Raw genomic sequence first — 27,442 nt, 5'->3', positions numbered from 1 at the left:
TTGGTAGTGTGTGTTTGCTAAGTGTGGGGTTTTGCTGAAGGCAGCACCTGCCTCTGGGTGCTAAGAGCCAGGTACGCCACATGACGACTTAGGATTCAGTTCTTTCGGTTGTTCCAAGTAGGTAGAGGGGAGGGGACTCTGTTTTCTTCTGGCCGCCTTTTGGTGAGTGCTGGGGCCAGTGGTGGATGTCTGTTAAGTGTATTTAGGATTGAGGGTGGGGGAGGATTCCGTCACTTGTCTGGGCTGTGTGGTGTTACCGAGGAGGAGGAGTTGCACTTAAAATTTAGGCTATTTTCACCATACGTGTGTGTGTGTGTGTATGTGTGTGTGTATGAATTGTTAATATTTCTAATTGTTTTTATTTACAAATAATAGAAGAATCAAAAACCAAAATGAACAATTGAAGGACTGTAGTTTAACTTAGGGTGTCTAGGAAATTAATAACTTTAGCTCTCCTTTACTTAGTATTCTTTGGTACATGTGCCAGGGATATGACTGCACCCAGTCCTGTCTGGCTTTTTTCCCTGAAACTTAGGAAAATGATATCATTCTATAGAATATTATGTTTAAAAAAACCCTACTTTCCTGTCCCAGAATAACCTGGCATTTCAGAGTAGGTAGAGTAGGGAGTAGGAGGTTTTTATTTCCTTGAAACAACTTCTTATCAAATTAAGATAATTCCCCCGCTTTGTGCCAGGGAGGCTGCTGTTTATTGACTCACTACTCTCCCCCCTCCTCCATAGCAGAAGCACCTGCTCTGAAATGTAAACTCAGAAATGAAACATGTGATCTCCCCCTTCCCTTTTTTTTTTTTTTTTTTTTAAAGTCAGGAGAACTGTAGGAGCTGCTCTACCAGTTCTGTACAGGGTATCTAGCTAACCCTCCAGACCTTAGCCTGGGGTTGAGATGCTCATGGGAGGCTGGGAACGCCACCTGCACAGGGCTGTTCAGGCCCTACCCAGGCTGGCTTCTGATCCTGCTAGACTGTTTTTTTTTTTTTTTTTTTTAAAGTAGGCTTGATGGCCAACGTGGGGCTGGAACCCAGGACTCTGAGAGCACATTCTCCACTGACTTAGCCAACCAGGCGCCCCCTGCTGGACTTAGACGTACGTGTCTTGTGCTCTCCTCACAGTCGCCTGATGTTCACTGGCTGCAAAAGTTCAAAGATGGTGGATCAGAATAATCGCACATTTGGAGAATAGTTAGGAGTGGGGTTGGTCCCCACCCCATCCGTGACTTCTGTCCTGCCCCTGGCACTGAAGACCAGGACCACTTCCATGACTGGAAGGCAGGGGCCCAGGCATAGCTGATCCTCCAGGCCACTGCCAGCTCTGGCTCTCTCTGTCTTCTGAGGAATGAATGCTGTGGTTTGCTTTATGCAATAAGTATCTAATCACACCGAGGGTTAGACTGGGTGTTTGTTGTTCCCAGAGCCATAAGTGCTGCTTTGTCCAGGGCGCTGCCAGTTCACACACCCTGTTGTAGATGAGATAACACCGTTAATTATTTTTAGCACCCACTTTGACTTGCAGAAATTTCCTGGCTTGGATGATAAAACTATATGGTCACTCTAGTCATTCAGAGGAAGGTTCACCCTGTTCTTTAAAGAATACTGCAGTGCACCAAGGTATGTTAACATTATTTTTATAACTTAGTTGAGGTGGAACTGCTGTACAATGAACTGTGCTGTTTCAAGTGCAGGGATTGCGGAGCTGCCCCACCCCTGCCCCACTGAAACTGTCACCAGACAGGGCAACTAACATTTCCATTCCCTCTGAGAGTTTCCTCGTGATCTATCCTTTCTCTGCCCCCTCCTCAGGCAAATATGGATCTGTTTTCTGTCTTTAACATTATTTTGCTTTTTTAGAATTCTGTATAAATGGAATAATTCAATGTAAATTGAATAATCACTTAATATAAGTTGAAAGTATGTCCCCCTTTTTATGGTATCTTTGGCTCAGTATAAGGATTTTGAAATTTTCCACATTGGGTATGTCAACAGTGTGTTCTTTTCCCCCAATTTGTTGATCCGTTTACCTATTGGTGGGCATTTGAGCAATTTCCAACTTTGAGCTACTGCAAATAAAGCTGACATGAACATTTTTATACAAGTATTTGTGTGGACATAATGTTTCCATGTCCCATGGTAAATACCTAGGAGAATTGCTGGGTCATATAGTAGGTGTGCGCTTAGCTTTGTAAGAGACTGCTCAGCTGTTTTCCAGAGTGCCTGGGATTTCACGTGGCCTCCTGCAGTGCAGCACATTCCGGTGGCTCCGCATCCTTGCCAGCACCTGTTGGCGTCAGTCTTCTAGCTAACGTGTTCTCATAGATCTGTAGTAATGTCTCATGGTGCTTTTCATTTCCACTTCCCTGATAACAAATCATGTCAGCATCTTTTCATGTGCTTCTTGGCCATTTGTTTGTGTTATTTTGTGAAGTGTGTGGTAGAATCATTTGTCCATTTTTGCTCTGAATTGAATTGTGAGATTTAAAAAAAAATTATTATACTACTTATTATTGGGTTGTAAGATTTCTTTATGTATTCTGGATATAAGTTCTTTGTGTCACGTATGTGTTAGGAAGGTTTTTCCCAATCTGTGGCTTGCCTTTTTTGTGCGTGGCATCTTTAGAAGAACAGAGTCATTCTTTTTGGTGAAATTGAATTCATTAGTTTTTTTTCTTTATGGTTCATGCTTCTTGTTTTTCAATCTAAGAAACCTTTTTCTGCTTCAGTATTGCAAAGGATTTTTTTACTAGAAGTTAGATTTATAACTAATGTACAGTTAATTTTGTGTGTAATGTGAGGTAAGAGTTGATGTTCCTTTTTTCCCTTATGGATGATCAGTTTTTCCAGCAGCACTGTTGAAGAGACGTTTCTTTTCTCATCAATCACCTTGACACCTTTGCTACAAGTCAATTGACCATATGTTTGTGAATCTGTTTCCTGACTTTCTGTCCTGTTCCATCAATCTTTATGGCTCTAATCTTACCCCAAGACCACACTTTGATTATTATAACTTCACAGTAGGTGTTGAACTCGGACAGGGTAAGTCCTCTAATGTATTCTACCCCCCCCCCCCCAAGATATTATTTATTTATTTCTCAGAGAGAGAGGAAGAGAAAGAGAGCACAGGTAGTGGGAACATCTGGCAGAGGGAGAAGCAGGCTCCTTGCTAAGCAGGGAGCCTAATGTGGGGCTGCATTCCAGGACCCTGACACCGTGACCTGAGCCAGAGGCACACGCTCAATTGACTGAGCCACCCAGGTATCCTGCAAGTCCTCTAACTTTTGTTCTTAAAATTGCTTTGGTTATTTCTGAGCCCTTTTCATTTTCATATAATTTTAAAAAATAGTCAATTTCTACAAAATAAGCTTGCTGGAATTTTTTTTTTCCTGAAGATTTTATTTTTACGTAATCTTTACACCCAATGTGGGGCTTGAACTCAGGATGCTGAATTCAAAGTGTTCCAGCCTGCTGGAATCTTGATTGAAGTTGCATCAAACCTGTAAATCATTTTGGGAAGAATCAATACCTTAGTGACATTGAATTTTCCCATGAATGTAATATAACTCTGTATTTATTTAGGTCTTTAATTTCTCTCAGTAGAATTTTGTGGTTTTCAGGATAGATATCTTTAATGTTTTGTTAGATTCATTCCTATGTAATTTATGTTTTTATTTCATATTAAATAAATGAAATATAAAAACATGTTTCATTGTTTGCTGCAAAAAAATAAGAGTATAATGGATTTTGTGACCTTGGAAAACAACTTACTAATTGTAGTAGTTGTTTTGTAGATTCCTCAGAAATTTCAATATGAACAGTTGTATCATCTGCAAATAGAGACAGTTGTATTTATTTCTTACCTAGATGACTTATATTTCTTTTTCTTTCCTTGTTGCAAAAGCCAGAACTGCTGATATAATGTTGAATATAGACGTAGTGTAAGCAGGGATGTTTTCATTTCTTCAAATCTTAATAGGAAACAATTCAGCTCTTTACTATTGAGTATGATGTTAGCTGTGGGCTTTTTGTAGGTGCCCTTTATCAGTTTGAGGATTTTCTTCTTTTCTGAGAATGTTTATTATGAATGGGTATTGAATGTTGTCAGATACTTTTCTGCATCTACTGAAGTGATCATATGTTTGTTTTTCCCTTAATTTTGTTAAAGGGCAAATGAAATTGGTTTTCAAGTGTTAAACCCACCTTGTATTCTTGATACGAACCTTACTTCCTCATACTACTCTCTTTACTGTTAAATTCAACTTGCTGTTACTTTGTTAGGGATTTTTGCATCCATATCCATGAGAGATATTTGTAGTTTTCCCTTTCCTTTTACTTTTGTTGGGTATTAGTGCTTAGGTTAAGTTGGCTTTATAAAATATAAACTAGCATTGTAACAGAAGGGGGGGATATCATTGTTCTCCCCTCTTTTTTTTCGATAAAGTTTGGTGTTATTTCTTTCTTAAATTCTTGCTAAAATTTACCAGTGAACTTGGTGTGGAGATTTTTTGGGAGTGGGTGGAGATTTTTTGATAGTACTTTTTGACATTTCTTAATCAAATTAAAACTTTTTGATTTTTTTTTTTTTTTTAAAGTAGGCTCCACATCCAGCATGAAGTGCAGCGCAGGGCTCGAACTTACAACCCTGAGATCGAGACCTGAGCTGAGATTAAGAGTTGGGTGCCCACTGACTGAGCCACCTGGGTGTCCCCATAAGTTAAAATTTTTAATGGATATAGGCTATTTAGGTTTTCTCTTTCTTTTGTCAACATTAACATTATATGCACCCTTTCTCTCATCCTCTGATTTCTGTCTGTTGGAGGGAGAGGGGTAAGCTTTATGAGAAAAGGGGTGTCCTGGGGCTTACTGACTCACTCTCTATTCCAGCGTCCCGGAGCTATGCCAGGCACAAAGTAGGCATTCTATAAATATCTGTTGGGGTAACTGGCTCATAGTTGCTGTGTGTCTGTCACTTGGCATCTTTGGGAAGCTTTCCTGTCTTCTCCATCCACATGGGACTGTGTCATAGCTGTGCCATGACAAAAGGAGGTGGCTCCTGAGTCAGGCCAGCCTGCCTCAGCCAGCCCGCATGCCTTGTCCTCCCACAGTGGCTGTTCAGATGCCCGGTGATGTGTCCACAGCTCTGGTAGACAGACCCTCTGAGTCAGGACTTGCCAAGGGAAAAAAGTATTTTCAACCCTTTTTCTGTTTTGGTTTTTTAAAATGTTAAATCCTGTGGTTGGAATGACTTCTTTTCAGTTTTGAAATATACTTGAAATACCAGAGGAATACAGGAAGCTTGGTTAGAGGAAAGGGATGAATTTGTTTAGGTTTGGAGGGGGGGTTATATACACGGGGCAAGATTATCCCAGAAGGCAGTTGACGTTGTGTATGATTTACCTGCTTACTGGGAATGTGGTCTGAGATGTCCTTTCCTGGATCACTTACAAATGACCATGCTGGACCAAGTACATTTGTCACTTGGGGAGTTAGAAAGGACAGTGTGATTTGGACTGGGCATCTCTGAGAGGACATGACTCTGTTCAGGTCCCTGGCATCTAGAAAGGTCTAGTTCCCCCTCCCTCCTTTGTGTCTCAGGGGCTGGGTCTTTGCACCTCCAGCAGCTGCAGGGAGTGGGAGCTGTACACAACAGCAGTGCTCCTCGTGGTCCTGTCTCCTTCCTGAGCCCCTGCCGGCACTCAGCAGCTCTTCCAGAACACGTGGGTCAGAAACTCCATCCCTCAAGCAGGGGGTCCACAGACCACATCGTGTGCTGGAGGGGACCAGTTGGCCAGCTGTCTTCTGGTCACTGCTCTGCCTCCTACAGCAGTGGGGAGTGGCCTTGGGGAATCACCTGTCCTCTCTGGGTGTCTGTTTCCTAATGTATGAAATGGGGTTGGGGCACATGGTCATCCAGTCATAGGGGTGTGTGAGTCTGTGACCTCAGCTTCCGGCTGAACCTCAGCAGGGCCACTTGACAACCATGGGTTGTGAGGAACAAGGGCTCACATATAGCGTCTTTGTCCCCTCCTCTTCCTCCAGCTTTGCATCATGACCATGAGATGTGAAACCTTCATCGTGTTGGTCAGATGTCTGAAACTGTTTTCCTCAGAGTTAGTCCCGGAGGGGAGGAGATGGCTGCCCCTATCATCTTGCATGGTGGATTGCCTGGGAGGGGAGGGACATGGGGGACACAGGAAGGGGTGGACAGGACCCCTGCCTCTGATTCTGTTCCCACTGGCCTCCTGCTTTGGTGGGAGCCAGACTTGAGCATATGCTCATACATGTCACCGTGTTGTGGAGCGTGGTCTTTCCCAGGCAGCATGGCTCCCAGACTGAGTCATAAGAAAGTGGGAGAACATGGCACTCCTTAGTGCGCTGGGTAAACCACCTGGAAATATTCCCTGTGAGGTGGGGACAGGGTGTGTGAGGGGAGTTATGCTCAAGGATACATCACTGTGCTGTGTTCCATGGCCACGAGGGTTTTTACCCTAAAATGCTCAGGGACTGACCCTTCATGTAAGTGGGACGTGTTTCAATTCTGTGAGAATTCATTGAGCAAGTACTACCTGTAGGTGCTCAGGGGTTCCTCTGGGAACAGAATGGAGGCCCCCTTCCTTGTGGAGCCAGAGGCAGAGAGAAGGGACAAGGTGCAAATTCCATCTTTTTTTGTAATGCATTGCATTTAACCCCTTCACATCAAATTCTCTTTATGCTCCTCCTGAGATACATGTGAGCACTAATTTATCTATCTGAGGTTAGCAGCAGACTTCTATAGAAGTCCAGATACTTTTGTCTTTGTGAGCGATGGGGTCTCTCTGGCCATATGTAGCAGTTGGGCACAGTATGTACAGGAATGACTATGCTCCCATAAAACTTTCTTTAACGAATAGGGGGCAGATTGTAGAGTTTGTATGGCTCCGACTTATGTCCTCAGATTTGATTTTCAGTGTTATTATTTCAACCTCACTGTTACTCTATTAAATCAAGCTCCCTTGGTGTTGCTGCCCATTTGAGTTGGGAGTTTTCAGTTCTAGTTAATGGAGAAATCAAGTTATTGACCTGGAAGAGAAAGAAGATTCCATTTCTGTGCCTTGGTCTGTGATGATGAGGGTGGTGTCTCAAGGTTAGGTTTGGGGTGTTGAACAGGAAACATAGGTAACAGTGGTTTAAATAAGGTAGAGATTTGTTTATTTGTCCTTGAAAAGACCAGGGGCCAGCAGTCTGGGGCCAGTGTGGAGCTCCGCGGTCGGCAGAGACCCAGCTTTCTCTCTGAGGGTCCCCTTGTGGAGCTAGCTGCTGGCTGCAGGAGCCGCAGGAAGGAGGTAGGCCAGGGCAGGGGTGGCCAGTGCTGTTCTGTCTTTTCAAAGAGCTTTCCTGGGAGCTCCCCCAGTGCTGTCCCAGAGCTGCGGGAGCTGTGGGAAGTGCACTGGTAGCCAGGCTGAGCAGGAGGCTACCTGGAACAGCAGGGCCATTCTGGAAGGTAGAAGGGGAAGAAGCTAATTGCATAGGCAGCTGGTAGTTTTTTTGTCCTGGATGTTGAGTTTGTAGATTTAAAAAAAAAAGAAGAAGAAGAAGAAAAAGGCAGAGATGTATTTTAAAACACTTTTTTTTTTTATTTTTGAAAATGTGGAAAATACAGAAAACCAAAAGAAGAGAAAAGCCATTCGGTCTCACCACCTGAGATACCAGCTTCCAGTTTTCCATGCTGTGTGTCCTGCCCTTTCAGTCTCATTTTTGTTTAATGCAGTAATGTGATGTAATACACCCTTTCCAAAATTCTTTGTCAGCCTTGTTTTCCCCTAGTGAGGTGTTTGTCTCTTTTCTGACTGCCTCTACTGTTGCCTGGTAGCTAGTCCCTGGTTTACTTAAGCACTGGAAGTGTTGGACGTGCACACATCCTTGAGATAAGCTCGTTAGTCAAGGTGTGCATGAGCCTTTGTCCTGAGGGCGGACACCTGGCAAGCCAGAGGATGCACGTGTTCTTTGCTCTGGGAAGTCTTAACTGCCTGATCAGTTTGACCTTCAGTGATCAGAAAAGTGCATGGCTGACGTTGGGCTGTAGAGGCTGCTTATGTCTCTTCTCTTCCTTTCCCAATACTTGTTGACTGTGGTGTTACTGTAGATGCCCTTGGCTGTGTGCAGATTTGGCATCACATAATCCCAGAGAAAAACAGACGGATTGTGACAGCATGGGAGTGGCCAGATTTGAGACTGTTAAAGTATTCCCATCATGCTCCCTCCATCTCCACATCCCTTCAAGACCACTGCCAGGGCACTTTTAATTTAGATTCCATTATCACTGGGATAATAATGATCCTAGTGCTTGAACTAATGACTTGGAGCTAATTTTTCCCTCTGTGTGGTAGCCAGATGCAGTCACTGCCCTTTCTGCGGCTGTGTTTCTGTCTCACGTGCACTGGCGCAGCCTCTGAAAGGGGCCATCATTCTCCAGGGCGGGGCCAGCCCAGGAGGAGCACAGCCCTGAGCTTCTGGGGCCTTGGGACTCTGCCTGGGAATTACTTATTCCATCTGAGATCTTTGTGCATTTTGCTAGTCTCACTCAGACGCAGACTCCCTCCCATCCATCAAGCTCCCTCACTTTTTTAAAAGGTAAAGTTCTGGGGCACGTGGGTGTCTTCATCAGAGAGATGTCCGACTCTTGATTTCGGCTCAGGTCTTGATCTTGGGATCATGACCTTGAGCTCCACATTGCGTGGGCCTCTGGGCTCAGCGGGGCGTCTGCTTGAGATTCTCTCTCTCCTTCTCTCCCTGCTCCATCGCTTTTTTTCTCAAATAAATATATCTTGAAAAAAAAGATAAAAGGTAAAGTTCTGTATTCACTGTAGTATTTCCTGTATTCACTTTAGTAGTTCCTGATAAAATTTAAAAACTTGTACTTCTATTGCTGTTGTTTCCAATGCTTGGTTACAGACTTGAAAGGGTTTTGAGTGTCTGCCCCAGCTCATCCTTCCCCATGAGACTTCTTTATTTTTTTTCTGAATATAAAACTTTGTAGCAACTAAAAAAACTGCCTTATAGCAAAACGCCTGTAATGTTTTACTTATGCTAAGGTTGGCATAATACTGACTTTTTAATACAAATAACATGTAAAAAACACTCAAAAGTCTTATCACTGAGATCCCAAATATAGACACTATTATAGAAACCTGTGGTTCTCAATCATGGGAGGGAATGGGGCGGGGATAGGAAGGTGGCATTTGCCACTTGGATAGAAGACATTTGGCAGTTGAAGACACTTTGGTTTGACATGTGGGGTCTGGAGTTGGTGGTGTCTCTGCTACTGGTGTGTCAGGAACGCTGTTCAGCACCCCATAGTGCTGTAGGGGACAGTAAAGAATTGTTTGGCTGAAAATGTCAGTAGTGCTAAGGTTGAAAACTGTGATAGAGGCAAATGGTTTGGTAGGTGTTTTCCTATGAATATCTGTAAATAGTATAACAGTGGGATCATTAATATATACTCATGTGTGACCTGCTTTTAAAATGCATTATATTGGGGGCGCCTGGGTTGCTCATTCGGTTAAGTGTCTTCCTTCAGCTCAGGTCATTATCCCAATGTCCTGGGATTGAGCCCCGCATCAGGCTCCCTGCTCAGTGGAGAGCCTGTTTCTCCCTGCCTGCTACTCTGCTTGCTTGTGCTATCTCTCTGTCAAATAAATAAAGTCTTTTAAAAATAAATAAATAAAATGCATTATATTATGGGGGCGCCTGGATGACTCAGCTGGTTAAGCTCAGGTCGTATCTCAGGGTCGTGAGTTCAAACCCCATATTGGGCTCCACGTTGGGCATAGAGTCTACATTTAAAAAAAAATGAACATAAAAGTAATGCATTATATTATGAACATCTGTGTCCATGAGTACACGCTGACATTGCACTTGTAAAATTTGGCTGCATGGTTTTCCGTTGTGTGCTTTGGAGGGTTGGGTTATTTATAGTGCTTCACTGTTGGAGGAATGTTGAGTTTTGCCCTCTGTGGATCAGCTTCTCGTTTCCTGCCTGCTGTGGGGGAGATGCAGTGTGGGGCACCACCTCTACACCTGACCTGGGGTGCTCGTTGTTGGCAATCCCCCTCCTTCCCCTGCCAGGGGCTGCCTGCTTCCAGCACCCTGCTCAGGGTCACCTATAATCTCTAAGATTTTACATGTTGAGCACATTCCAAAGGTTAATAAAGTACTGTAGAAATATTGACTAGATCAATAATCCCAAATATTTTTGTCACATTTCAGTTTTAGGTATAGCTTTTCCTTTTTGCTTCATCTTGCTTTTTCTTTCCTTTTAAAAATATATCCTCTGATGGATTACAGTGATTTTGGCCTCTGGCCTAGTTGGCTTTGCTCCCTACCTGAGTGTCCTATGTTCCTGGGGATTGGTCTCCTCAGGATGGTTGGGAGCTGGGGTGGGGTGGAGGTGCTTACCCTATGGGCTGTGGGCCCCTGGGCAGGCAGAATCATTGTGGGGGTGGGGATCCCCTTTTTCCTTCAAAGCTGCCCCGAGACTGGAGATGACCCCAGCTTTAGAGAGAAGTGCCCTGGCAGCAGTTCCTTCCTGGGCTCCTCTGGTGGTCGGGACACATGCAGTGGGGTTCCTAGGGGTCTGACCCTGTATTCTGGGGCTGCTTTTGCCCAGGGACCTCCTGGTGCTTGTTTATATGGTGTTATTTTTGTGTTTGGTATGGCCCTCTGTGAGGAAGTCTGTTGTCTATGCACATCCCAGCTGTTTTGAATAGTCTGGGTCTCGGGGGGCTTCAAGGTAGGGATCTGTGTGTGGCGAACACAGTGTTTGGGGCAGCATCAGAACAGCAGGATGTGAGTAACAGGAAGTGACAGGAATTACCAAACACTCCAGATACTTATTCTTGGCCACCTTTCCGAGTCCCACAGGCTGGGGGGAGCTATATTTAGCTTAGTATTTCCAGGTTCCTAATCCTGCCCGGACGCTGTCCCTTTGGTCCTCTTTTGGTCAGTGACTCAACTTCGAAGTTCTGATTTGTTACTCCAGTGTCTCTGGTCTCCGGTGACACACAGGGTGTTGTACATCGATTTTAAAACTCGATTTTTGTTTTTGCTGGGCCACTTCAATTCTGATCCATTTTGAGGAGTTGGAAAATGTTCTGCAAGAGGGGAGAGCGGCAGGTAAGAGTTCTAGGTGTTGGTGGGCAATGGGGCTATGTGAAGCTGTGGGGGAAAGCAGTTGAAGTGTAAGGTTTTAAAATGAAGTGAGTGGAAGAAATGGAAGATTATTGTAAGTGTCTCTGGAAGCGATGATTTTTGTCTTGTGTTTCTTAGGGGTGGAATGGAAGGCTAGGATTTTTAAAGCCACAGGCTTGGTGATGTGACTTCCCTCCCACATGCTAGAAAAATCTTTGGTCCCCACCTGGTCAGACAGAAAGCCTGCAGATCAGATCAACTTCCCTATGGTGAATTTCCGTTGTCTGAACTTTGTCGCCCATCCCCAGGGCAGGCACTTCGGGGCGGGGAGATGGTCTGTTCAGCTGGAGCACACTCACTCCTTCTTTGAAGCACTGTAGAGAGGTGTGGTGGCGGGGAGTATTTCAGGCAGCTGCCGACCAGGTGCCCACATGGGCTGCTCGGTGTGCCCTGTGCCCTGCTGTCCAGCAGCCGGGGAGCCAGCCATTCGCTCTCATGCACTGCTGTGCACACACTGACCTGTGCTGGCCTACGGCCCAGCCTGCGCCTTCCTGTTGTAGGACAGCGGGGGATGGCGCCTGCCACTGGTGGCAGTCATGGCCTACCTTCTTCACCCTGAGAATGACACCAGGGGACAGGTGCTGCTACTCTTTTGGGGGGTTAAGAAACCGAGGCCTAGAGACAGGTCATTCGTACCAGTGGCTCCCTGATATCTCTGTCATAGCTGGTGTGCTGTCTTGCCCCTCTGTGCTGGACACCCTGTACCCTCACCCAGACTTATTGAGCTGGCTTATCCTCCAGCCACAGGACATGCATCTCTGTGTGCTTCAGTAGACCTCAGAAAGGAAGTTTCTATGGTTTGATACTAACTTCCTGTGACTGCCACGCTGATGCTTCACGGAATGGAGTGTGTTGGAGAGGTTTTCGGTTAGTCTCTAAAAGCTTCCTTCTCAGCAGTCCCACCAGTCCTTCCCCTATAAGCCAGCAGCCTTACTTTCTTTCACACACTCCACCAGTTTTTTAGCGTGCAGGAATGTACTTGAGGATGAGAAATTGGAGAGGCAAATTAGGAATAGTTTGTGCCTGTCATGAAATGCATAGTAGCCAGCAGAGGCAGCTGAGTGTGTGGCAGCCGTGGGAGCCCCTGGAGGAGGGCACTGTGTGGGTGAGTGTGGTATGGAAACACCGCACCACGTTCCGGCTCCCCCCATTTTACCAACAGAATCTGTCTGCGGGCATGGTTACAGGCTGACCTGTTACCTTCTATAAGGCTAGACTATAAACTGTAAGTTACTATAAGCTGTACCTACTGGTACAGCTGTATTTTCACCTGGATACATGCAGTAAACTGTAAACTGTAAATATAGGACATGCTATGTGTGTCTCAAGCTCTGACTTGAGTATTTTAGCATATTTTTGTGCTAAAATGTTTGCCATTAAAAAATTATTAAATATTTCAGGGATTCAAAAAGTAACACAATGAACAACTATGTACCCTGTGCAGCCAGAGAACAAAACAATATGGATCTACTTGGAAGTTCTTTGTATTCTGGATCCTGCTAACCCTCTAGCCCTCCCTCCTCAGAGTCACTGCTGTTCTGAGTTTACTATTTACTGTTTGTTTGCCCCCCCACCCTTTTTTTTAAAATCCTTTCTCTCCCCCCTTATGTAGGCATAAGCAACACCAGAGTATTTGGCCAGGTTCACACTTTTGAGGAAATGGTGTCATACTGTATACATCTTCCGCAGCTTGCTGTTCTCACCCAGCATTGTGTTTCCAGGATCTACCTGTGTGGATACCACTGTCTTCACTTAAGTAGTTCAAGGTTAAAAGTGACTGATTTCTGATTCCTGGAATTAGATCAGAATTTCTGGGGAGTGGGACATGAACCTCAGAACTTTTTCCAAGTACAGTGCTTGCCGAAGGGTCACAGTGCTTGGTTGTTAGTTTGTGGCTTAAGTAGTGGTACAGTGTCCAGAGTGTCCCACTGTTGACTTGTATCTTCCCAGCTTTGACTATTATAAAAAGCACTGCAGTTCTTATACTCACCTTCCTGGGCACACGGGCATGAGTTTCTCTAGAGTGTATTCCTACGTGTTGAATTGTCAGGTGTGAACATCTTCAGCATGATGAAATATTGTGGGATTGCTCTCTAAAACTTAATTTTTTTAAAAAAAGATTATATTTATTTATTTGACAGGCAGAGATCACAAGTAGGCAGAGAGGCAGGCAGAGAGAGAGGAGGAAGCAGGCTCCCTGCTGAGCAGAGAGCCTGATGCGGGGCTTGATCCCAGGACCCTGGGATCATGACCTTAGCCGAAGGCAGAGGCTTTAACCCACTGAGCCACCCAGGCGCCCCTAAAACTTAATTTTTTTAAAAAAGATTTTATTTATTTTTTTGAAAGAGCGAGAGAGATCACAGGTAGGCAGAGAGGCAAGCAGAGTGGGAGGGGCAAGCAGGATCCCTGCTGAGCAGAGAGCCTGATGTGGACGTGGATCCCAGGACCCTGAGATCATGATCTGAGTCGAAGGCAGAGGCTTAACCCACTCAGCCGCCCAGGCTCCCCTAAAACTTAATTTTTTTAAACTACCACCAGCAGTGGTAACTTATGAGTGATCTCATCTCTTTCTTTCAGAGAGAAAGGGGGCAGGGAAGGGCAGAGGGAGAGAACCTTAGGCAGGCTCCGCACTCAGGATGAGGCCCGATTCAGGGCTTGATCTCACAATCCTGAGATCATGAGTTGAACCAAAATCAAGAGTCGGATGCTTAACCGACTGAGCCACCCAGGCACCCCTTTCATTTCTTTTTTTAATGCAGCCAGACTTATGGCAAGGTGAAGTCCCCATGGTTGAGAGAAGACGTTGGGCATGGTTGAGATTTTGATAGACACTTCAACCTCAGCATGTCCAAAATTTTGAGCTGCAAACCCGTCCCCTAACTGCCAAGGCCTGTTCACAGCCTTCTTCATCCCAGGATGGCAGCTCCATCTCTCCAGCTGTTCAAGGGGTAGTTGTTGGCTCCTTTTTGTCCCATACCCCATCCAGTCTGTCCTGAAACCCTGTTGCCTTCAGGACACTCAAGAGTGCATGCTAGCTGCTCCTTTTCCCTTCTCTCTCGATGGGAAAGCTGAGCACCCTCCCCAAAGGATACATACCCCTTATGTTCTCTTTTCCATAAAGCAATCAGAATGCTTTTTATTGTTATGTTTTCTTTAAAAGACTTGATTTGTCAGAGAGAGAGAGCATGAGCAGGGGGAGCAGCAGGCAGAGGGAGAAGCAGGCTCCCCACTGAGCAGAGAGCCTGACGCAGGAGGACCTTGGGATCACAACCTGAGGCAAAGCAGACGCTTAGCCAACTGAGCCAACTGGGTGTTCCAAGAACGATGCTTTTTAACCCACTGAGCCACCCAGGCGCCCCTTAGAACGATGCTTTTTAAACCTAAGTCAGATGTGGACCTTCTGTTCAAGAGCACCACAGCTCCCCATTTCAACTGGCATAAAGGCCAAAGTTCTTGGTGGTGCCTGCATGACACACTGTGGCCTGTTGCTTCTCCAAGGTCATCCCTGGCTCCTCTCCCCTGGTTCCCTTGGCTCTAGCTGCCAGCTGTGCTTCTGCTTTAGGCTGTGGCCCACTCATTTCCTCCCATGTCCTTCCAGTCTTTCCCAATGAGGAAAAGGGTCTGTTGACCCTAATCTCCTTTTTCTGATCTTTCTTTTTTCCGTAGATTTGTCACTGGTCACTACTCTCAGTACTATGAAATTTACTTCATGGTAGTATTTAGTATTCATTTCCTGTCTGCATTCGAATGAGAGCTCCCTAGGAGCAGGGGTCTTGTTGGTTTGTTAAGTGAAAGCTGCCTGAATTTACTTCTGAGAAGAAGGGAAGAATTTGGAGCCCAGACATGAAGGTTAAGCATGGGAGAGGAGAAGCTGGCCTGTGGGGGGATTGTTTGCGGAAGGACACGTCTGAATGTGGGAGCGGTACCCCAAGGGGGCTCTCTGGTTGGCAGTGGGATCTGTGGATCTGGAGCTGGGGGGCAGCTTGTCTTCCACTTGTTTCGGGTCTGTCCCGCTTGTACCTGCGACAGCTGCTGGGGTCGGCCCATCCAGGAAGTGTGCGGTGCAGTGCGAGGGCAGGACCTGTGGTTCTGATATCCTTCCTCCGTGGCTGACATGAGATGCACCTTCATTGATTTTTCAAGCACTGTTGTGTGTAGGAATGCATCTTGCTATTTCTGGTGCTCTCTCCTGCAGGCTCTGGTACCAAGCCGGTAGCAGAGGTCAGGTCACAGCCCAGTAGCAGAGCTCTGTGACCCTCGTGTGCTTACTTGGACTCAGGTGTATGGAGAGGACCTGACTAGGATTTCTTAGAGTATGTGCACCAAAGTGTGTCTGCATATTTCCTTAGTAGATCAGGTGGCTCATGAGTCTGCACTGCCTACAAATGACTTTAACAAGATAAGATTACACTTTTAATTTGTGCTGGGGGAGACCATTGATGCCCTTGTCCTTAAGAAATACCACATTGTTCTGGAGTTACTCCCTATTTTCCCAATTTAAACATATTAGATATAGAAAGTTGATTGTGGTTACTTATTTCTAATTAAGCCGTTTAAGATCATTGTAGATTCATATGGAATTGAAATAATAGAGAGATCCTTTGTGTTCTCTACCAGTTTCCCATAGTGGTAATGTTTTGGGAAACTGTGGTACCACATCACCACCAGGATGTTGACATTGATACAGTCAAGAACCAGAATGTTTCCATCTGGACAAGGATCCCCAGGTTGCCATTTTTATCCACACCCACTCCCTTCTTTAACCCCTGGCAACCACTAAATCTGTTCTTTTTGTAATTTCATTATCTCAGGAATGCTGTATAAGTGGGAATGTATGGTAAGTAACCTTTGGGGATGGGCTTTTTTTCACTCAGCCTAACTCCCTGGATCTCCACCCAGGTTGTTGTGTGTACGATAGTTGCTGCTTTTCCTTCCTGAGTGGTATTCTGTGGAATGGGTGTGCCACAGTGTGTTCAGTTACTTGCTGCTAAAGGACACCTGGGTTGTTTCCGGTTTTTGGTGATTGCAGATAAATCTGCTATGAACATTCATGGGCAAGTCTTCGTTTCTTTGGGATGAATGCCCAGGAATGGAATTGCTGGGTCCTATGGTAGCTACATGTTTGCTTCTTTAAGAAATTTCCCAACGGGATGCCTGGGTGGCTCAGTTGGTTAAGCAGCTGCCTTCGGCTCAGGTCATGATCCCAGTGTCCTGGGATCGAATCCCACATTGGGCTCCTTGCTCGGCAGGGAGCCTGCTTCTCCCTTTTCCTCAGCCTGCCATTCTGTCTGCCTATGCTTGCTCTCTCTCCCTCTCTTTCCCTCTCTCTCTCTGACAAATAAATAAAATCTTAAAAAAAAAAAAAAAGAAAAATTTCCCAACAAACTGTTTGGCAGAGTGGCTGTACGATTTTATATGCCCACCAAAAATGTGAGCTAGTTTCTCCATATCCTCTCCAGCACTTGGTGTTGTCACTGTTTCTTATTTTAAGCCATTTAGTAGGTGTATAGTAATAGTGCATTGTATTTTAATCGGCATTTCCTTACTGGCTACTGAGGTAGAATATTTCTCATGCTTATTTGTCTCCATACATGCTCTGACACCACTGGGGTGTGGCCTGTGGGGATGGACATTTCTACTTGGCCTTCTCTGGACACTACACAGTGGGGTGCTGGTGTGCCTCGTTTCTGCTTGGCATGGTGGGGGTGAGGGCCAGTGTGTTCTGTGGTATTTGGCTGGAATACAGTGGTTATTTGCAACTCTTCTATTGATTTCTGCCTTGTTAGCCTGCCGCCCATGGCTAGAGAGAGAGCGAGTAGGTTTTTGGCGGACTTTTTAACTCTTTCTGGCTGCTGGCTTCCTCATCTCCACTCTAGGATGCTTGAGGCCAGTGGACACCCCAGGAGCTCTGTTGTGTGTCATTCGGAGGCCCTGAGGCCCAGTTTCTCTGCCTTCTTCTATCTACCTTTCAGAGTCTTCTCATATTTTTATTTTTATTTATTTTTTTAAACTTTTTTTTTTTAAATTTTTAAAGATATTTATTTATTTATTTGACAGATCACAGGTAGGCAGAGAGGCAGGCAGAGAGAGGGGGAAGCAGGCTCCCTGCTAAGCAGAGAGCCCGATGTGGGGCTCGATCCCAGGACCCTGGGATCATGACCTGAGCTGAAGGCAGAGCCTTTAACCCACCGAATCACCCAGGTGCCCCCAGAGTTGTCTTCTTCTCATATTTTAAAATATCTAATGTCCAGGGTTTTAGTTGTACTTAGCCAGAGGAATAGGAAAAAGTATGTCTAAACTTCTTGCTGGAAACAGAAGTCTGCTTGTTACTTTTATTATTTTCTGGATCTGCAAATCTGACAAGAGTGTCTGAGCAGCCCTCAGTCTGAGCTGCATGTCTGCCCCCGCTGCCTGTCGTGGCCTTCAGACCCTCTCAGGCCCAGTTTGTAGTGTTTACTACTATTTACATTGTTTGGTTTGGGCCGGTGGTTCCAGCATGAAAAGGTTTGCAGGATCTTAATCTTTTCGTCATTTAAGGTCACATTTACGAATGAGAAGCACATCCAGATAAGTCTGTGATTAGGAACTGCAGGACAGGATGTGGCTGGTGAGTCAGGGACTCCCTCATCATCATCTTCCAGACCTACTTTTTCTACCCTCTCGTTGAGCACTGGTGGGGAACCTGGTCAGAGTGGGCGGGGCAGCGGGCAGATGACTCAGTGAGCTGTCCCTGTCATTCTTGCCCTGATGCTCCAGCCCAGTGCCCCTGCCAAGAAGGAAATGCACCGTGCCAGACTGTGTGTGTTCTGAGAGCCTGGGAGGACTCTTGGTGAGTGCCGGTTCTGCTCCTCCCTCAAGCTCTCCATGCCTGGCCTTACTCCTCTTGCAGTTGTGCTGGGAATCCAGGTGGGATGCCCCTTTTGAATGGAGGTCAGGAGCCAGCCTGCCCGTGTCCTGGCCCCGGCTTCCTTAGCCAGGGACGCAGGGTCTCAGTTTCTTCTCCCAATGCCTACTTTATGAGGTTGTGGAGAAGATGTAATGTGCAAATATCTGTAAACACGCAGATTTCCCGAGACAAATGAGTGCCCAATTCTAGTGGCGGCCACTGTCATCTGACACTTTCGTTGCTGTCTCATAGGAGCTAGTGCATATGTACTTGATGTCCACATTGTTCCTTTAAGCATCACTTCTTCTTTTTTTTTTTTTTTTTTAAAGATTTTATTCATTTATTTGAGAGAGAGAGAGAGCATGAGAAGGGGGAGGGCAGAGGGAGAAGCAGACTCCCGGCTGAGCAGGGAGCCTGATGTGGGGCTCAGTCCGAGTATTATGACCTGAGCTGAAGGTACCAACTGATCTACCCAGGGGCCCCTTAAGCACCACTTCTGTATGTCTCTGGCACATCGCCCTTTTCACCGTGGTTTCTCAGAGATCATTGCCGGTAGTTTAATGACCACCTTGGTTAATTCTTCCCAGGCTACTGGAAGATATTTGGCTGGGGTGTCTTAGACTTGTTTGGAGGAGCTATTTTCTCATACCTCCTGGATGATCATTTGTATGAAAAGATGGAAGCAAAAGTTCTCATTTCAAATAAAACTTCTAAAGCTCTTTTTTGGAGTCTTAAGCATATATTATAAGCTTAAGGTTTTATTTTGGTTTACTTTTCATCACAATTAAATGTACTTTTTAATCCCCATTACCTGTTTCCTCCATGCTCCCATCCCTCCACCAACCTCCCCTCTAGTATTCAGTTTATTCCCTCCAGTTAAGAGTCCTTGTCTTAGTTTGTTTCTCTCTTTTATTCCTTTGCTTATCTGTTTTGTTTCTTAAATTCCACATATGAGTGAAATCACATGGTATTTGTCTTTCTCTGATTGGCTTATTTCACTTAGCATTATACTCTCTAACTCCATCCATGTTGTTGCAAATGGCAAGATATCATTCTTTTCTATGGCTGAATAATATTCCATTCCATCCATTCCATTACACACACACACCACACACACACACACACACACACACACACACACACACACACACACACACACACACACACTACATCTTCTTTATCCATTCATCCATCACTAGATGCTTGGGCTGCTTCCATATCTTGGCTATTGTAATAATGCTGCAGTAAACATAAGGGTGCATGTATCCCTTTGAATTAGTGTTTTTATAAGCTTTGGGTAAATACCCAGTAGTGTGATTATTGGGTCTTAGGGCAGTTCTATTTTTAATTTTTTGAGGACCCTCTATACTGTTTTCCACAGTGGCTGCACCAGTGCGCATTCCCACCAACAGTGCATGAAGGATTTCCCTTTCTCCTCATTCTTGCCAACACCTGTTGTTTCTTATGTTGTTGATTTTAGTCATTCTGACAGGTGTGAGATGATATCTCTGTGGTTTAACTTCCTTTTCCCTGATGATGAGTGATGTCTAGCATCTTTTCATGTGTCTCTTGGCCATCTCTATGTCTTCTTTGGAGAAATGTCTGTCTGTATCTTCTGCCCATTTTAATGTTGGATTATTTGGGTATTTTTTGGTTAGGTTGTGTCAGTCCTTTATATATTTTGGATACTAACCCTTTATTGGCTATGTCATTTGCAGATACCTTTTCCTATTCAGTAGGTTGCCTTTTAGTTTTGTTGATTGTTTCCTCCACTTTGCAGGAGTTTTTTATTTTGATGTAGTCCTAATAGTTTATTTTTGCTTTTATTTCCCTTGCCTTGGGAAACAAATCTAGAAAAATGTTGCTGTGGCTGATGTCAGAGAAATTACTGCCTGTTCTCTCTTCAAGGATTTTTATCGTTTCAGACCTCACTTTTAGATCTAATCCATTTTGATTTTTTTTTTTTTTGTATATGGTGAAAGGAATGGCCCAGTTTCATTCTTTAGCTAGCTGTCCAGTTTTCCCAACACCATTTGTTGAAGAGACTTTTCCCCAGTGCATATTCTTGCCTCCTTTGTTGTGGTTTAATTGACTATATAATTGTGGGATTATTTCTGGGTTTTCTGTTCTATTCTATTGATCTGTGTGTCTATTTTATGCTAGTACATACTGTTTTGATTCCTACTGCTTTTTTAAAAAATATATTTATTTGATGGAAAGAGCACAGGTAGGCAGAATGGCAGGCAGAGAAAGAGGGAGAAGCAGATTCTTTGCTGAGCAGGGAGCCCCATGTGGGACTTGATCCTAGGACCCTGGGATCAGACCCGAGCTGAAGGCAGATGCTTAATGACTAAGCCACCCAGGCACCTGTCCTGATTCAGTGTCATTGCTGGTAATTGGTCTGTTTAAGTTTTCTATTTCTTCCTACTTTAGTTTTGCTGGTTTATATGTTTCTAGGAATTTATTAATTTCTTCTGAGAAGTTGTCCAACTATGTTGGCATATAGGTTTTCATAATACTTTGTTATAATTGTTATTTCTGTGGTGTTGGCTGTTACTTCTCCTCTTTCATTAATGATTTTGTTTGAGTCCTTTTTTCCTCTTTACCGCTCTCTCTCTCTCTCTCTCTCGATGAATCTGGTGAAAGGTTTATCAATTTTGCCAATCTTTTCAAAGAATCAGCTCCTTGCTTCATTGATTTATTTTTGTCTTGTTTTGTTTCTGTATCATTTATTTCTGCTCTAATCTTTATTATTTCCTTCCTTTTACAAGGTTTGGGTTTTGATTGTTCTTTTTCTCTCTCCTTTAGATGTAAAGTTGGGTTGTTTATTTGAGATTTTTCTTTGAGATTGAGATAAGCCTGTATTGCTATAGACTTCCCTTTTAAAACCCAATTTTGCTGCATCCCAAAGATTTCGGACTATTCTGTTTTCATTTTCATTTGTTTACATGTAATTTTTGATTTCTTGGTTTCATTGTTTAGTAGCATGTTTAACCTCCATGTGTTTGTGGTCTTTCCAAATTTTCCACACTGGACCCAGTGGATTTAATAGACATAGAACATTCCATCCTAAAACAGCAGAATATACCTTCTTTTCAAGTGCACGTGGGACATTCTCCAGAATAGATGAGATATTAGACCACACAACAAGTCTCGACAAATGCAAAAAAACCGAAGTCATACTGTGCATCTTTTCTGGCCACAGTGCTATGCGATTAGAAATCAGTCACAAGACTTTATTTGTTTTAATATTTTTTTTTTTTAAAGAATTGTGTGACTTTTTTTTTTTAAAGATTTTATTTATTTATTTGACAGACAGAGATCACAAGTAGGCAGAGAGGCAGGCAGAGAGAGAGGAGGAAGCAGGCCCTCTGCTGAGCAGAGAGCCCAACGTGGGGCTCGATCCCAGGACCTTGGAATCATGACCTGAGCTGAAAGCAGAGGCTTTAACCCACTGAGCCAGCCAGGCATCCCTGTTTTAATAATTAAAAAAAAAAAATATTTTAGGGCGCCTGGGTGGCTCAGTGGGTTAAGCCTCTGCCTTCAGCTCAGTTCATGATCCCAGGGTCCTGGGATCGAGTCCTGAGTTGGGCTCTCTGCACAGCGGGGAGCCTGCTCCCCCGCCTCTCTGCCTGTCTCTCTGCCTACTTGTGATCTCTCTCTCTCTGTGTCAAATAAATGAATAAAATCTTAAAAAAAATTAAAAAATATTTTATTTATTTGACAGAGGGAGAGAGAGATGACAAGTAGGCAGGGAGGCAGGCAGAGAGAGAGAGAGGGGGAAGCAGGCTCCTTGCTGAGCAGAGAGCCCAAGGGTCTCGATCCCAGCACCCAAGGATCATGACCTGAGCCGAAGGCAGAGGCTTAACCCACTGAACCACCCAGGTGCCCCAATAATTTTTTTTTAAATAAAGAATTCACATACATGGTACAGAAATTGAAAGGATAAAACGTTGAGAAAGAAGGTTTCCTGGTTTGCAACGATCCTGTCATTGGAGGTAACTAGTCTTTTTCCTTCTTCGCCCACAATGTTCCTACAGTTTGCTTTGAGCACTTGACAATACCTCTGAGAGGTTTGTTCCTGTAAGCGCATGAGGAAGTAGTTTCGCCCTCTTTAGTGGCTGTGTAGTATTCCATTTTATGAATGTACCACAATTTGTGTAGCCAGTCTCTACCAGGCTTACCTTGATCAGTATTTGAGTTACTGTCTTTACAACGAGTGACCATGATATGGAGGTTCTCATGAAGACATATTTGTTGGATTAAATTTATGGAGGCACTGTTGCTAAGACAAAGAAGTATATTTTAAAGTTTGCTAGATTGGGGTGCCTGGGTGGCTCAGTCGGTTAAGCGTCAGAGTCTTGGTTTTGGCTCAGGTAATGATCTCATGGGTCAGAAGATCGGGCCCCATGTCAGGCTCTGTGCTCAGCGGGGAGTCTGCTTGAAGATTCTCTCCCTCTGCCTCTCCCCTTCATGCACGTACAAGCACATGCTCTCTCTTCTCTCTCTCTCAAATAAATGGATCTTTAAAAAAAAAAAAGTTTGTTTGATTTCACTAATGTTCCCCATAGGGGTTGTACTCATTTATACTGTAGCATATGAAAGGCAACAGGGTCTGTTATCAAACTTTTGATAGTCTATGAATCTGGTAGGTTAAAAAAAAAGTATTTAGTAATTTTAATTTGCATTTATTTTATGAGTTAAACATTTTCCCCTGTGTTTGGATCAATTTTTTCTTTTTAAGATTTTATTTATTCATTTGAGAGAGAGAGAGAGTGTGTGTGTTTTCGGTGGGGAGGGGCAGAGGGAGAGGGACCAGCAGAGTCTGCGCTAAGCTTAGAGCTGGTGGCAGGGCTCGATCTCATGACCCTGAGATCATGACCTGAGCCAAAATCAGTAGTCAGTTGGTTAACTGACTGAGCCACTCAGATGCCCCTGGATCTATTTCTAATACTATATTAGAATAGGTCTGATAGTCTCTCATGTTCATTCACACATTTCCATCTTATTTTGCCTCGTTCTTCTACATTTGCGTTTCTAACCAGACTCTATTCAAAAGTCTGCGCAGCTGTGCCATTTTTCTTTTGATTCAGTTATATGGTTGGTTTTATTCCAAATTCTGTATTCTTTTTAACTGAAATAGAGCATCATATGGAAAAGTACACTTACTCCAAGTGCACAGCTCGATGGATGTTCCAGATAAAGAAACAGAACATTAGCAGCCTCCAGTAGCTCTCCCTTGTATCCTTGTTCCCAAAAGCAACTACCGGAAGCAGCGAGCTTCTAACACCATTGATTAGCTTTGCCTGGTTTATCTTAACTTAATATATGCATTTGAGATTTTATAAACATGAAATCTTCTTTTGTGTCTGGCTTCTTTATTTCAGAATTGTAGAATACATTGTGTTATTAGCAGTAGATGGTTTATTCTCCGTGTTCTGTGGTTTTCCGTTATATTAATATGTTACAGTATATTTATTCAGTCTGCCAGTGCTGGGTGTTTGGGTTGTGTTCATTGTAGGCCTGTTAACAGTAGTGTTGCCATAACTATTTGTGTGTGGGTTTTGATGAGGAGTGTTTGGGTGGAATTGCTGAGCCGTAGGATATACATGAGTTCAGCTTTACTGTTTTCCACAGTAGTTTTCCCAAAGTGCCTTCCTGCTAGCATCAGGTGGGTGTTCTAGGTGACCTGCATCCTTACCAATACTCCATGTCCATCTTTTTCATTTCGGCCCCTGTGAAACGTACAGCATGCTGGGATTTTAATGTCCACTTCCTAGATTATTAACAAGGTTGAGTGCATTTTCATGTGCCTTATTGGTTGTTAAATAACTGTTTGAGTCTTCTGTCCATTTTTCTGTTAGTTGGCCTCTCTTCTTCTAATTGTTTTGATTTTTTAATTTTTTGAAAATGTTAATCAGCACACGTGGAGGGGGGAGAGGGAGAGAAAGAGAGTTTCTCTTTTTAAGATTTTATTTATTTTTGAGAGAGAGAGTGAGCGAGCGAGCAATCGTGGAAGTAGGGGAGGGGTAGAGGGAGAAGCAGGCTCCCCACTGACCAGGGAGCTCAATGCAGGACTTGATCCTGGGATCATGACCTGAGCTAAAGGCAGAGGCTTAACTGACTGAGCCACCCAGATGCCTGAGAGAAAGAATCTCGGGTAGATTCCATGCTGAGCTGGGAGCCTGATGCGGGGCTCTGTCCCATGACCCTGAGACCACGATCTGAGCATGAGTTGGAAGCTTATCTGACTGAGCCACCCAGATGCCCCCTTTCTTACTGATTTTTAAGTTCTCCTACCCTCAGAAGAATTTCAGTAAGTGTCTGAAGATTCCCCCTCGTTATGGCTTTCCTGGCCTGCCTCTGAGGATTCGGAGAGAAATGCTTTTACCATTCTGTCTGATATCCTTTCTCTTTCAGTCTCTCTTGTCTTGCCAGCTTCAAGGTCTGCAGGGTGCTCTCACTCTCTGGTTAGTGGGTATCCATGTCATGGTCTGTCATCTTGTTCTGTAGTCTTACTCTGCCCTCTCCCCTGGTACCATGTGTGCTTATTCATCACTGAATCTCTGTGATGTCACTGATTGGTCCTGTCAAGTTCATGTCTGACCCTCCTTTTGAATTTGCGTTTACCATTTCAGTTGATTTAGTTATGTGAGCCATTTCTTCGCTTGAAAAATACAGGGCATTTTTGGTCACTAAAGTCTTTTCTGGGTGAAGGCTAGATTTTGGGAGTAGTGGGAAGAGTTTTACCCTTTATGCACCATTCCTTGGCTTCTAAGAGTTGTGGTCTTGGCTGCTATCCAAGCAGAGGACAGTTTTATTTGTAGGAACATCTCTTCCTGCCTTCTTCCTGTCCTGTGAGCTGGATGAGCAGCCAGGAGAGGTCTCATGCAGCACCTGCTTCTCTCCTGGGGCCTTTTCTGACCCCTTTGCTCCCAGATCAAGGAACTGAAGAAGCCCTGTGCAGGACAGCTCTCTTCCTGGCAGCTGCTCATTTTCCTTTTCTTCTGAGGAGACCCTTCTGTCCCCACTTTTCTTGTGCATTGGCCCCAGGCTGGTGTTAGGGAAACAAAGAGGGACAGGCAGAAGCGCTTGTTGGGGTGTGTGACACTGCTAGTTGGTGTTTGGGAATCTTCCTCAGAGCTAGAATGCTGTTGAGGACCTTGTCAGGAGACCAGCGTGAGGAGGAGCCTTTCAAGGAGATGGAGTCATTACCAGTCTTGCGGACCACTAAGAAATATGTATTCTGTCTCAAAGGTGACAGAAGATGATGGGATAGAAGCAGAGATAGACTTTTATTTGGTGGGAGTCTTCTGTGACAATTCCCATGGTCTGGAACATGGACTGTTGGTATTGGAACGGTCTCAGGCAGGAGGTGCCACATGGTCCTGTCGAATAGATACTGCTCTAAGATCAGGCCCGAGAGCAGCGCTGGTGTGTGTGTGTGAGAGAGCATACCTCCACACTCGGATGACACTGGGGTGTGACATCGACATGACAGCCCCCGTGTTCAGAAGGGTGTGTGGAGGTAGTTGCTCTGGCTCACACAGCTCTTCAGGATTTCAGACCTGGAGGGATGTCCTAAAGCCACTCGAATCTTGAGCACGTGGGTCCCTTTCAGTCCCCTAACAACCCAGGTAGCTAACTTTTATCCTCCCTTTCCAGAATAGAAATGATGACAGTCTGCCCATGTTTCCTGGCCAGTCAGTGGCCGGGTAGGGTTCAAATCTGAGTCTGTCTGAGGTTTCTTCACACCAGCACAAATAATAGTTTTTTTAAAAGGGCTGAAACCAGGTTTTTGGACATTTATCTGTCAGTATTTACTCCCTGTACACAATCACACAGATTGAGGAAGGTATGTCACTATCATTTGTTTCCTATTATTCCCTGTCTTTAAACATAACAGTTTTGTCTATAACTTGCTACCTTGTGGTGTCCAATACTCATGAAGCTATTCCATGGTACCCCCCTCCTTTGGCTTGTGGAAGATGATGGGCCCAAAGATCCATCTTCTCAGATGACATTGGCCGAGTTCTGGAATAATGTGGGCACTTCATCTTGTAAAGGTTGTCACAGGAGTAGCAGAAGCAAGACCTAAAATAGAAAGGACATAAAAAAATGTCATTGTTCTCTTCTTTAACTATTGTATTGCAAACTCTTAATATAATCCCTGAGTTATGAAAAGAAAGTATATTCTTTCTCTAATTGTATTTATTACACTGATAAAAATTTTTAAATATTAGATCTTATCCCAGAATGAATAATAAAGAAGTGTTTTCTGAGATTTTTATAGACAGTTACTGATAAAAATGCCTTAAAGCACTGATCCCAGGCCATTGGCAGTTGCCAGCTTTCCCATGGCCTTTCCTGACCACCCTGTCTGTACAAAGTATCCACCAACCCCATTCCCACGTTGTCTTCAGGATCTGTGTCAGTGTCTGAAATTGTCCCTCCCCAGGGTAAGTTCTGTGTGAGTGGGAACCTGGCCTGTCATAGTCTTGGGATCTCAGATCTAGAGCAGACACTTAGCATGTGCTTGCTGGGCAGATCCTGGGATATGGGCTGTTCACAATGCTGTCCGTGTCTAAAGGACAGTGGCTGCCACCCTGTACCCCCACCCTCAGGAGGGGAACCCAGCTTATCCAGTTGTCTGTTTTCTCTGTCCTCCAACTCACCACCCCTCCCGCCCCCAGCTTCCCCAGTCTGGCCCCTATGTGTAGTTACCCTGGTGACATGAGAGAATGAACCATGGATTTGTGACCCAATTCTAATTATCCTCTTCTGTGATTAAGATTTATAGGTGCTTATAGAAATCACCAAAGAGATAATTTATAAAATACCGTTTCTAAATTTTCTGAACCAGAAACATGATCATCTAATAATTTAAATTGGATGTTGCTAGTACAAATTAAAGCTAAAAGATGGGCCAAAATCCAAAAGTTAAGTAACACATTTTATTGGGGAAGCAGGCATTTTCCTACCACTGCTGGTGGGAGTGCAGATGGCATCAGCCCTGTGAGTGAATTTGGCAGCAAAATTACATATGTGCTTGCTCTTTGGGCAGTTCTGCTTCTAGAAACTTTTCTCCCAAATATGCCGGGCAGTATGTGAGGTCAGTGAAAAGGCTGTTCATTGCAGCACTATTTGAGATAGGAAAGGATTTTTAATAACGTAAGGTTTCTGTTAATAGAGACCTGATTGAATAGACTGTGGTGCTTCTGTCCAGTGGAGCCTTGTGTAGCTGTAAGGGGGAGTAAGGGAACACACCGTGTTGCTGAGGAGAGGTGGGCAGGGTAGATAATAAATGAAAAAGCAAAGGT

The 27,442-nt window shown here is 44.3% G+C and overlaps 1 protein-coding gene and 1 long non-coding RNA gene across 10 annotated transcripts in view; both read left to right on the top strand.

The window, feature by feature from the left end:
* DGKD (diacylglycerol kinase delta) overlaps positions 1–27,442 on the top strand; it is a 114,022-nt gene that overhangs the window by 45,026 nt on the left and 41,554 nt on the right. The window contains exon 1 of one of the 9 annotated variants that reach the window (XM_082690637.1): positions 10,539–11,161. The exons of 6 other annotated variants lie outside the window; for them this stretch is intronic. In XM_082690637.1, coding sequence (XP_082546763.1) covers positions 11,135–11,161 — 27 coding nt within the window. In that variant the 5' untranslated portion in view covers positions 10,539–11,134. Of the gene's footprint in view, positions 1–10,538; positions 11,162–27,442 lie in introns of those variants that run through there. 2 more of the 9 variants (XM_082690638.1, XM_082690636.1) reach the window with 2 other exon arrangements.
* On the top strand, positions 41–8,808 carry LOC309844250. The gene is made up of 2 exons (XR_014300566.1): positions 41–162; positions 1,015–8,808. It is a non-coding gene; the product is annotated as an uncharacterized lncRNA (long non-coding RNA).

Source organism: Mustela nivalis (assembly GCF_964662115.1).
Source record: "Mustela nivalis genome assembly, chromosome: 11".
Classification (NCBI taxonomy): domain Eukaryota; kingdom Metazoa; phylum Chordata; class Mammalia; order Carnivora; family Mustelidae; genus Mustela; species Mustela nivalis.
The sequence above is the reverse complement of the archived record's forward strand: the minus strand, read 5'-3'. Positions and strand labels throughout refer to the sequence as shown.